The 12,023-nt window shown below is 60.6% G+C and overlaps 1 protein-coding gene and 1 long non-coding RNA gene across 2 annotated transcripts; both read left to right on the top strand.

Annotated features, from left to right (window-relative positions):
• Nucleotides 1–3,409: 3,409 nt before the first annotated feature.
• On the top strand, nucleotides 3,410–9,115 carry C9H8orf90 (chromosome 9 C8orf90 homolog). The gene is given in 3 exon segments (XM_060419956.1): nucleotides 3,410–3,503; nucleotides 8,218–8,573; nucleotides 8,575–9,115. Coding segments are annotated over 3 exon segments (597 nt in total). The 5' UTR covers nucleotides 3,410–3,436; the 3' UTR covers nucleotides 8,749–9,115.
• Nucleotides 9,116–9,186: 71 nt separating this feature from the next.
• Nucleotides 9,187–10,616, top strand: LOC132660276 (uncharacterized). Its single transcript, XR_009601697.1, has 2 exons — nucleotides 9,187–9,985; nucleotides 10,375–10,616. It is a non-coding gene; the product is annotated as an uncharacterized LOC132660276 (long non-coding RNA).
• Nucleotides 10,617–12,023: the final 1,407 nt, after the last annotated feature.

Below are 12,023 nucleotides of genomic sequence, written 5' to 3'. Positions count from 1 at the left end.
TCTGGCTGCCCAAGGAGGGGTCCCGCCTCATGTCTCCAGGGCTGCCAGGGTTGGGGGGCAGTCAGCAGAGGCCCTGGCGCCCAAGTGGGCGTGCTGCCAGAGGTGCCTCCCGCTCTTCCAGGCTCCCTCCTCCCTCCACACCTCTCTCCTAATCTTTCACAGAAAAAAAAAAGGGGGGAAAAAGGCCAAAGAAAGAGGTTTTCTTCTCCACTTTTTGAAAATGAGATTTTAAAAATAACCAAGAGGCGGTGCAGCGCCAGGAGGGGATTATGTGGGGAGCCTGGGCTGCGGGGGCCTGCCCGCCCCTCCTCCTCGACGGGTGCCCTTGCCCACAGCCAGCAGCCTGTGCCCACGCCACGCTCAGCCTGGCCCCCTAACTCTGCCCTTCCCTCTGTGCAGTGGAGGAACCGGCGAGGAGGGGGGTGGGGGGGGGGTGGCGCCAAGCTGCTGAGAAGGGAGGTGACCGTGGAGATGGAGGAGGCAGAAACGCTTGGGTGGGGACCCCAGGCTGCAGAAGGCCCCCGGTATCCCTCGGCGTCCCTCCCTTGACTCACCGTTCAGCAGCTGCCTGGCCCCTCCGGGCAGCTTCTCAGCTCCGGGGTACTGTGCTCGTTGCTGCCCTAGGGTGTCTGCAGGGGCCCGTCCTCAGACCCTCCTTCCCTCCCTCCACGTGACATCCGTCTTGACTCAGCGTCACTGTCATTTCTCCAAGAGGCTGACCTTGACCACGGGATGGTCTCCGGGGGTTACCCCTGCCGCTGCCACCCCACGGGTCCCTGACAGTTTCCTCTCTCATCCTCATCCCGACCGGTGTCTGTTTCATGGACTTGACCTTTACCCTCTGCGCAGTTAGGCTGTGAGCTCCCCGAGGTGGGGGCTGGGGAACTATGGGTTTGCCCCACTCCCAAGCGCTGGGCTCTTCCTGTCCCGGGAGCCTGACCCAGGGCCCAGCAGCCCAGCTCCTGTCCTGCTACGCAGGCCGCTTCTTTCTTCCCCTCTCCATGCCAACCCCCTCAGTTCCCAGCCCTGGGTGATTCAGGGTGATTCAGGGTGATTCAGGTTAAGTGGTCATCTCCGGGAGCCTCTGGGGCTCAGGAACAGGCCCTGTTCCTTAGGGCCTGGAGCTAGGCTGAATAATGGCCTTCCAAAGAGAGCTATGTTCCAGTCCTTGGAACCTGTAATTGTTACCTTATATGGCAAAGAAAAAGGGCTTTGTGGCTGTGATTAAGTTAAGAATCCTCCGATGAGGAGATTATCCGGATTATCTGGGTGGTCCCTTAAAGCAACCACATGCATAGTTATGGAGAGGGGTAGGGGGAGTTTTATCACAGACAGAACAGGAGGAGGCCATGTGCCCACAGGGGCGGGGGTGGGTGTTGGGGGGGTGGGTGCCAAGGGATGCTGGCAGCCCCCAGGAGCAGGGAGAGGGAGGGGCCGGTTCCCCCCGGGAGCCGTGGGGGTAGCATCCCTGTGATGCTATCTTAAACCACTGACGTTGTGGTGATTTTCACAGCAGCACTAGCAAACAGTACAACGTGCTTCAGGGGGACTACTGCGCGCTGGGTCTGTCCTAAACAGGGAGGCAGGCCGGCCAGCAGCTATCCCTTTGAACGCTGAGCGCCCGGCTGCCCAGCTGCGACTACATTCCCCAGCCTCCGTTGCAGCCAGGAGCAACCAGGTGACTTCATTCTCTCCCGGGCACTTGAGAAGTGAAGTGTACAGTTTCTGTGCTTAGTCGCTTAGTCGTATCCGACTGTTTGCGACCCCATGGTCGCCAGGTTCTGCCTGCAGAACCCCAGGTTCCTCTGTCTATGGGCTTCTCCAGGCAAGAATACTGGAGTGGGTTGCCATGCCCTCCTCCATGGGATCTTCCCAACCCAGGTCCCCTGCACTGCAGGCAGATTCTTTACCATCTGAGCCACCAGGGAAAGCCCGAGGCTACTGGAGTGGGAGTGGGTAGTAGCCTATCCTTTCTCCAGGGGATCTTCCCGACCCAGGAATCAAACCAGGGTCTCGCGTTGAAGGAGGAATCTTTACCAGCTGAGCTACCAGGGAAACTGCTGGCCGGAGAGGGTCCTCCACCCTCTTCCTGGTTGAGGAGATGGGAATGACGGTGGATGAGACCTCGCCTCCAGGGGCGGAGTCACAGCTGGAAGGAGCCTGGCCTGCCCTGGGGCCCTGGACGGGCTGGATGGCTGCAGGTGGGCCTGGACGGTTGGACTGCACCACCTTATTGAAGTTGCTCTCTGTTACCACGGTTTGGCAGTTACCCTATTACGCAGGGCTTGAGTGGCTATTAACAGGCCTGTCTCGTCCGCAGTGTTCAGTGATCATTTGTAGAATGTCAGCGTCTGGTTTTTCTCCTGTGTTGTCCCCACTGTGCGGATAGCAAGCGGCCGCCCAGGGTCACCGGGCAGGGCTGAGCTGGTACGACGTCTGCCCTGACAGCTGGCGTCCGGTGGCCCGTGTGGCTGCAGCACGGGACCTTGGGAAGCCGGCCGGTCTGTGAGACACAGGCATCCCTCGGCTGCCTTTGAGGCCCAAGGGCTGGCCGTGCTCCCGCCCACCGGGCCACCCCCACGTCCCAGGCCGCGCCTTCCTGGCCAGGGGCTCCAGAAGCACCGGTGGGTGGGAGGCGGGGCTCTGTGTGTGTGCTCAGCTGTGCCAGACTCCTTGTGACCTCATGGACTGTAGCCCACCAGGCTCCCCTGTCCATGGGATTTCCCAGGCAAGAACGCCAGAGCAGGTTGCCAGTTCCTACTCCAGGGGCTCTTCCGCACCCAGGGCTCCAGCCCACGTCTCTTGCGTCCCCTGCACTGGCAGGAGGACCCTTTGCCACTCTTTACCACTAGTGCCATCTGGGCCCCGCTTCTCAGGGCCGCCACCGGCACTCGGGACCCAGGGCTCCCTGATGGAGGAAACGGTCCCCAGGTGCCTGTGCCCAGAGCACCTGGCCGTCGTGGGTCAGGAGCTGGGCTGTGGGCTCACACGGGAGTAAACAGGAGGGAGCCGTGCACTCCTCTCTCGCCAACTTGAGGAACACAGGGGTATTCTCTGTGTCCTGTGCGGCCCCCGTCGTTTTGTTAGTGGATCTAAAACACACTCCCCAGGGCTTCCAGAGGAGAGCTGGAGGCTGTCCAGCCCCTTGCCGGGCTCCAAGGTTCAGAGTCAGTAGGGAGGGATTAGCCCGGGCGGGTCACTGGGGTGAGGATGGAGGTCTCCAAGCACCAGGGTGGGGTTCCCCATGGCTCCTGAGAAGGGCCAGGTGAGGCGTGGGGGGTCAGGGGAGAGGCCCCCGTGCCTGCTGACCCTCCCCTGAGCCCCAGGGCACTTCCGGGTGGGGTCACTTTAAATGCAAGGTTCTCTCCTCCCCAGAAGGCCCCTCCCCCAGTCTCCTGGGCAGCCAGGTAAACAAGCCTGACCCCAGACTGCTGACATGGCTTCCCCCTGTTCTGGGGACCCCAGCCCGGCAGGTCTGCCCCCGTGTCCTGTAGCCACTCCAGGTGAGACACGCGGAGGGGGTCGGAATAGAGGAGAAGGGGGTGCTCATGGCAGCCGGGCTCTGAGAATGTGGGAGAGAAGGCAGCACCCCCACCTCTTCCTGGAGGGGGCGGTTTCCCCGGGGTCACACAGCAGGGCAGGGCACCCCACCTCTTCCTGGGGGGGGTGGTTTCCCCAGGGTCACACAGCAGGGCAGGGCACCCCACCTCTTCCTGGGGGGGGTGGTTTCCCCAGGGTCACACAGCAGAGCAGGGCAGGGCACCCCACCTCTTCCTGGGGGGGTGGTTTCCCCAGGGTCACACAGCAGGGCAGGGCAGGGCACCCCACCTCTTCCTGGGGGCTTTCCCCAGGGTCACACAGCAGAGCAGGGCAGGGCAGGGCAGGGCAGGGCAGGCGAGCACCTCATCCCCTGACAGTTCTCCTTCCTGTTGTCCTGCAGCCCATGGACCCTGAGCTGGGACGTGGGCCAGGGTCCTCCTTACTCCTCGAAGCCCTTGCAGTTCATTCTCCGGCCCCTCCCCCACCTCCCTAAAAGCCCAGGGCGAGTCCCAGGTCCTCAGAAGTACAAACTCTTGGACTTCCCTGGTGGACCAGGGGCTAAGAGTCTGTGCTCCCAATGCAGGGGGCGTGCGTTCTATCCCTGGTCAGGGAACTAGACCCCACATGCCACGTGGTCGGCAGTAACTAAAGGAGGTACCCACCCACTGCCCACATGGGGAGGGCTCTTAGCCTCCCCCCACCCCGTGGATTTGGGGCCTGGACGCTGACCCTCTCTCCACCTCTGCTGCCATGGCAGGGGCGATCTCTCCCTTCTCCTGGCCCCTCAGCCCCCCAGATGCCTCTCTGAGAAACGTGTCCCTCAGCCACCCATGTGGTGGTCGTGCCTTGCCAGCATCCAAACTGTAGCCCGGTGCTGACCGCGATCTGGGGACCAGGACTCCAGCACTCTGCGGGCAGAACCGTAGTCCACTGTTTGCAGCCGGTCCTGCCTCCTCCCCGCCCTGTCCCCGCTCACGCCCCCATCCAGCTCCGCAGTGAGCATCACACCTGCACCACACCCTCCTGCCCTGGGCCCTCTCATCTGATGGCACCCCCCCGCCCCAGCTCTCTGCCTGCTCCTTGCGGGCACCCGCACAGCTGAGCTTGAGCGGAGCTGGGGATCAACGCAACCAGGCTGACGCTCCCATTACATTCCTGGCTGCAGGGGGGGCTCCGCACCAGGGTTCCACGGCATCCCTCCTCCCGTCCAGCCCCACCTCTCTCCCAGCGACCGCCTCGCACCCCCACTCCCAGCGCCCACCCCCCTTCCCTCTGCACACTCAGCTGCTGGCCTTGCTCCTGCTCTCACGGAGAAAGAGGACCCCCACAGGCTCTGGGCACGGCGGGCGCCCACCTGCACCTGGGCCCGCGGGCCCCGTGCTCCCCCGCCTGCCCCCTGCATGAAGCACCCCCTCCCAGCCGAGGCCCAGCCTGGCCTCCTGCCCGCGGCCGTCACTCCAGCACCTCTCCAGCCTCCTCTCCTGCAGCCTGACATTTTCTCTTTACGAGATCTTTCTCACTGACATAAAAGCACGCAGCTACACATCCTGTCTCCTGACCCCACTTCCCTTGTAGCTACCGCCCTATTTCTCTGCTCCCCATTTTTAGCAAAAATCCTGGAAAAGGTTATTTATACGTGCTGCCTCCCGGTCTTTCCCTCCCGTTTGCTCTGGAATGCAACGGACCCAGTCCCTCCTTCCTGGGCTTGGCCACAGCAGCTCTGGTCAGGGTTGGGGGTGACCTCCATGCTGCTGAACCTGAGGTCAGTTCTCAGGCGCCCTTTGACATGACCCATCGGCAGCTCAGGGGCTTCCCAAGTGGTGCCAGTGGTAAAGAACGCACCTGCCAATGCAGGAGACATAGGAAACGTGGGTTTGATCTCTGGATTGTGAAGATCCCCTGGAGGAGGGCATGGCAACCCACTCCAGTATTCTTGCCTGGAGAATCCCATGGACAGAGGAGCCTGGTGGGCAACGGTCCATTGGGGTGGCACCGAGTTGGACACGACTAAGAGACTTACATGCAGTGTATTCGAAGGGGCAGCTCGGGGCTCAGGACCCCCTCCCCGCTCACTCCCAGAGCCCCAGGCTCCCCTTCTCCTCTCGCATCACTGCCGCTCCACCTCCTCTCCCTGACCTGCCCAGGCCGGCTTCTCAGGCTTCTTCCCTCTCTATTTGCATGATCACATCCAGTTCTGCGGCAGTGAGAGCATGGGTCCTAACTACCGGACCACCAGGCTTTAAATGCCATCATCTCCCAGGAGTTGGTCTGTCTGTCTTCAGCCTGGCGCCACTCTACCTCAAGCCCAGACTCAAGCCCAAGCTCTGCACCTCTTCCCCGGTCTGTCTGAAGGCATCGCCGGTCCAGAATTAGACTCTCGAGCCCCTAGCCCCAAGTTGCTCCTCTCAGTACGTGGGGCTTCCTTTCCTCCAGCGGCTCAGGCCAGAAACCGCGTGTCTTCCCTTTGCTTCCCTTCCCTTCCCCCACCAGCCCCTCCGTCGGCAGAGCCTGTGGGCTCCACCCTCAAGACACCTGTAGACGAGCACTTCTCTCTGCTGAGCCCCAGCCCCTCTGCCTGGATTGCCGCCCTGGCTGCCTTGTGGTCTGCGTGGCGGCCCTTACCCCTCACCTGTCTGCTCCGCAACCACCAGATCCACCTGGCTAAATGCCAGTCGGGGTGGTCATCCTCTCCTGCCCTCCCGGGGCCCTCCCCTCTTCTCCACAACTCTCCTCACCCCGGGTGCATAGCAAACCCCAAAGCTTCTGCCCACAGCCCACCCGCCTGTTGGTACTAAGTGTGAGGCCGGGCCAGTGGTGTGGGCACCACTGCAGTGCCGTGCCTCCGGGCTCTCACCCTGGAGGCCTCCAGGGAGGAGGTGTCCCGGTGGACAGGACAGGCTGCCGGGGAGGGGGCACCACCATGCTGCCCATCGGAACCTGAGGCTCCTGCAGGGCTGCCTCGGACCTGTCCAAGGTGCTGAGTGCAGTGGGCCCTGAGCCGGCCCCTCTGGCCTCACACCCTGCTCAGAGCTGGTCCACGGCCTCTCCTACCTGGGGCTGTGGCTCTGGAAGCAACCGCTTTGGTGCTGAGCTAGGAAGGCACTTCCCACTGACAAAGAGGTTCACAAAGGTTCATGACCTTCTCATCCACAAGGATGGCAGAACAGGCTCGACTGTTTCCATTCTTCAGATGGGGAAACTGAGGCTCAGGGAATCCAGAACGCAGACCAGGCTCTCCCAGGTGAAGGAAGGACCTCTGACCCAGGTCTGCTGGCTCCCGTCCCTGGCCTGGGAGAAGCCGAGTGTGTGTTGTACACAGCTGTGGCGGAGCCTGGCACACAGTAGATGCCTCAGGGTACTTACAAGGGGAGGAGAGTCATCGTCCAGGGGCTCCTAGCAGGAGGGTGTGGCACGGTGGAGCGCATCTACGGCCGTCAGTTCAGGGCGGGTCTCTCTGTGTCTGCCTTCTCACCAGGAAAACATTCTGAGTGCTGTTGCCCCTCACAAGGGTGTGGGGGAGGACCTGAGAACTCACGGTCAGAGCCTTGTATGGGTTCATCCAATGCCTCCTCCCAGGCCCTCCCCCCCGAGTCTTGCCTTGTCTCCAAGGAGGCTGCCCAGTTGGTCCTGTGTCCCCAGAGGCTTATCTATACCCAGGGAGGGCCCATGGTTGCATTGTTGAGTTCAGGACCCCCAGAGCTAAGCACTTTGCTGAAGTGCAGCAAAGGGGCAGGGGGGGAAGGGTCTCTCCTAGCAGCTCACAGAAGGTGTGGGCTTGGAGTGGCGGCTTGGGCTGCTGCCTGGGGCCATGGATGGATGGGCCTCACGGGTGCAACACAGGTGATATCTGAGAGCGGGTCCCTGGATTTCACCAGACCCCCGTCTCCTGGGAATCCATGTGTGAGTCAGTCATCAGACATGTCCCCATTTCTCCTGAAATGTGGTCCTGGAGTGAAGGGGGAGGACGGTGTCCCATGGACACAGCACCAGCCCAGCTTCCAGCCGGATCCTTCTCCCCAGTGAAGATGGTCAAGCTGGTCGGCGCCCTGGGTCCCAGATCCCTGTTGCCCAGGCAGGGCTCCCCCCTCCCTCCACCTGCTGACACAAGGCCAGCTCTGGCCCCTCCGTGCTTGCCTTGCTGAGTCCTCTTTCGAATTCACCCTCACCTGGCTCTGTCCCCACTCCGCCTCCCCGGCGGTTCATCCTCTGCCCAGGCCCAGGATCCACTTTCCACTAAGAGTCATCAGGTCGCCCTTGCTCTCTGGGGATGACTCCAGGTCCACAGCAGGCTCTGCGTGGTCCCCGTCAAGCTATCCAGACTCCTCCCCTTCTGGAACTTTCCGCCCAAGGAAACCGCAACCCACTCCAGTGTTCTTGCCTGGAGAATCCCAGGGACGGGGGAGCCTGGTGGGCTGCCATCTATGGGGTCACACAGAGTCGGACATGACTGGAGCGACTTAGCAGCAGCAGTAGCAGTATGTAGTGCCTATATTCTAACACACCCCTCCGGGCCTTTCTGCCTCTCACAGCTCCTTAGCGCTGTCCTTGGAAATTAGCCTCCCTCTCCGGTACCCCTTCCCTCTCTGTCTCCACGTGGCCCGCCTTGGCCTCTCTGGCTCAGCGCGGGTGGCTGTGGGAGTCGCTTATCCCCCACCGCTACGCGATCCCTGCCTGCAGGCCCCGCCGCGCCCCAGGAGCCCCCGTTCCCGGACATCTACGGCGGGGACGCGCAGCTGTGGGAGGCGCACTTCCGCGGCATCGGGCGCGCCTATCGCGCGCTGGGCAAGGAGGACGACTTTGCCATCCGCGTGCTCACCGAGGACTTCACGCTGCCCTTCCCGTTCGCCTGGCCGCCGGGGCCCGACCCGGCCCGTGGGCCGCTCTTCTACGACCCGCACGACCGCACGGGCTTCGACTTCCTGCTGCGGGGCCCTGGCGCGCTGCCCCCCGCGCTGCTGCGGCCCCTGCACAGCACGGCGCAGGCGGCGCTGCGCAAGCGGCGCCTGGAGCAGCTGGCGCTGAGCTACGCACACGCGGGCGCCGGCCCCCGGCCCGGCCTGGTGCTGCTGGCGCCCGTGCCCGCCGCCGCGGGAAGCGCCTTCCCGGGGCCCGAGGCCGCCTCCCCCGGCGGGGGCGCCCCTCGGCTGGGCTAGCGCGGCCCCGAGCTTGTCAATAAAGTGTGCAGAGCTTCTGTTTCTCCCGCCCTGAGGCTGTTTGCCAGACACACCTGGGCGGACATCTGGTGCCAGGCAGATCCCCGGGGTCGGGTCCGCGGTGGTGTGGATGTCCACTTTGTCCCACGTGGATAACGAATCAAGGCGGGAAGTCGGACAGCCAGGATGGGCTGGCCAGCCCGGGAGCGGCTGCGCGGGGGAGAGGACCTGGGATAGTGGGGGTGGATGGCCCTCTGGGACCCAGCCTCTTGGTGGGCATTAGCACCCCCATGCTGCAGGTGAGGACCCTGGGTCCCAGCGCTCCCGGGAGCAGCTGCGATTTGTTTCCCGTGTCGCTGCAAGTTCAGCAGGGGTCCTGTCTTCTGGGGCAGAGGGGCATCAGGGTCGGGGATGGGGCCTGGATGGAGAGATGGGAGGGAAGGGACACAGGAGTCGGAGCGCAGGGCGGGGGAGGGGCGGGGAGGATGTGATGGGGAAACAGGTGCAGGACACAAGCATCACACCGGGAGCCCAGTCCCCAGGCCGCTGCTTTCCTACCCGCCCTCTGTGCCGGCTCTGCAGAGAAGAGGGTCCTCCTGCCCCCACACCCACCCCCACCCCTCTTATGTGTCGAGGGATCGGCTGAGGCCGTTGGTGACCTGGCCTCATCCTGGGTGTCTCCCTCTGCAGGTGAGAAGCTCTGGCAGAGGCCAGTCTATCGTGGGCTCCTGGTGCCGGGCAGAGCTGCTGGACGCAGGACCCGGGTGACCTTCTCCTCCCACCTGCAGCCAAGGCCCAGCCTTCCTCTTTTTGGGGGCTTGGATCCCAGGCGAGCACGAGGCAGGGGGCTGAGGGCACCTTCTTACTCAAGTACAGATGGAATCGGAGCATTTTTTCCCCCCTTTCTTCTAATCCAGGAGTTATTTATAGCTTCCTGGTGGTGGGCAGAGATGGTTTTTCCAAAGTCTTGCTTGGTGTGCAGGAGAACCAGTGACAAGAAATGCTCAGCTCTGGAGGACAGGGGCTCAGGCTCTGCAAGAGGGGTCCTCAGCTTCCCCCTTCAAGACCTCTGACCCTGTTCCAGATTCCTTTATACTTGTGGACCATCTCTCCAATTTTATAGAGATGTATGGTGGTTATACCGCAATCCTCATGTGTGTGAATCCTGATGGGGTAGGGATTCTATCAATATCCCTATGTTGAATACTAATTGTTCGGGTTTCCCCAGAAGCAGGCCCTAAACATGGATTTGGGTGCAGGTGACCGATGCAGGAGGTGACCCTTGGAAACAGGTAGGGGAGTGAGGAGGTGAGACAGAGAAGGGAAGGAAGCCAGTGAGGGGTGTGCTGTGTAGCTAGGTAGGCCTGCAGGTGGATGGAAGTCCCTCTGAGAGCCCTGGGAGGCAGCGTGGGGACCGCCGCACCGCCATCCTGCCTCTGGGATGGGGAAGCCAGTGTTTAAGCTCTGCCTCCCTTGTGGTGAGGGGACCGAGCCTGCACTTCACCCCAAAACAGCATACGTGGGGAGGAGCTGTTTAGAAACTTTTATAAGGTGCCAGAGTAGCTTTATAAGTGTAAAGTGTGATAAGAATTTGGACTTTATATTTAGTATATTCCTTAAATAGAAAATTTTCTAGAAATGTATTTTTAATGTAGTTTATGGAAGTATCGGGGCTTCCCAGGTGGCACTAGAGGTGAAGAACCCGCCTGCCAATGCAGGAGACATCAGAGATGCGGGTTCAATCCCTGGGTCCAGAAGTTCCCCTGGAGGAGGGCATGGCAACCCACTCCAGTGTTCTTGCCCGAAGAATCCCATGGACGGAGGAGCCTGGTGGGCTACAGTCAGACACTACTGGGTGATTGAGCACGCACACACGGAAGTATTTGTCTATGGCATGTTGGAAATAAAAACGTGGCTGTTTACCACCACTAGTTTGAGAAGTACTGACCTAGGGGAGAAAGATAATAACCAAATAAGTAAACTACTAAAGAAACAAACATGATTAAAAAAATTACAAACAGCAGCAAGTACTATGAAGAAAATGAGTAAGGACAGATCCCATTTCAAACACAGTGGTCATGAGGGCCTCTCGGAGGAGGTGACATTTGAGATTGAAAGGAGTGAGGAGGACCCGTCACTTGAACATTTGGGGAGGGGGCTCCAGGCAGAGGGGACAGACTGTGCAAAGGCTGAGCAATTAAAAATAAAAGCTTCAAAGGTCACAGGACTGGAAGCAGGGGGCGCAAGGCCATAGCACAATGAGCAAGAAGAGGCTCTCATTGATGAATAGCCTTCCCCTTATGGGGCAGGCTCTAGAATCTTCCCCACAAGACTCTAGGGTCCCAAAGCCCTTTCATGGATGCTGCGTCTTTTCATTCTCCCTGTGGTTCCATGAGGTCAGTGGGTGGAAGAGGGCCCTGGGGCCTAGAGAGGGGAAGGAACAAGAGCATAAGCCGGCATGTTACTAGAACTCCACATTATGGCCACACAAGGCCTGGCTTCAACGGGCTTAAATGGCAGAAAGTTAAAAAGAATGGTTCATGTAACCGGAAGATCCAGAAATAAACTGAGATTCAGGTAGTTTGATCCAGGAGCTCAAGGTTGGTCTAGCCCTCAGACTAGCTTCCTTAATGCTGGCACCATGCCTGATGCACCTCCTGACTTTTCAGTCTGCCTGGCCACTGACAAGGAGAGAGGCCACTGACTTCCCAGAGCTCTCATGGGAGAAAGGATCCATCTCAAGCCCCAGGAAGCTTCCCTGAATGGCCTACTGGTCCAGTACGGTCACGTGTCTAGTCCTAAATCAGACAGTATCCTGTACTGACTGACCTAGGCATATGTTTCCTGAACCAATCCCTATGACCAGGGGTGGGGTTACCCTCACTGGATTCTAAGAATAAGGCCAGGAACAGCATGGTGGATCAGCTTGAGGGGAATGGAAGGGATGTTGGGGAGATGGCTCCCATGTCCATCACAGCCAGGAGGTGTGAGCCCTGGGGTGTGGTCCTTGGGCGGACGTTTTTTTTGCTAAATCACGAATTTTCTCTTCCAATTAAGTATGCTGCTACTGGAGAGAAGCTTGGGTCAGAAATGGCCACAGCGGGACCTCTACTCTTTCATGTGAAGCAAGGGTGATCATCTGATTTGTCTCCTGACCACCCACTCAGTGTGGGAAGACTTCCTGCATCAAGAAACCCGTGGGTGGGGCCTTGGGAGACCCAGGACCTCTGCTCATTGCCCCTTGGATGAGTGTCTGGGCAGCCCCTCCCAGACGCAGGGCCTCCTGCTGCCTTTCTCACAGACAGCACTATGGAGCCCTCCCTGGGCCTT

The sequence above is a fragment of the Ovis aries genome, chromosome 9 (assembly GCF_016772045.2).
Source record: "Ovis aries strain OAR_USU_Benz2616 breed Rambouillet chromosome 9, ARS-UI_Ramb_v3.0, whole genome shotgun sequence".
Classification (NCBI taxonomy): domain Eukaryota; kingdom Metazoa; phylum Chordata; class Mammalia; order Artiodactyla; family Bovidae; genus Ovis; species Ovis aries.
Note: the sequence above shows the minus strand (reverse complement) of the source record. Positions and strands in the feature narration are given on the sequence as shown.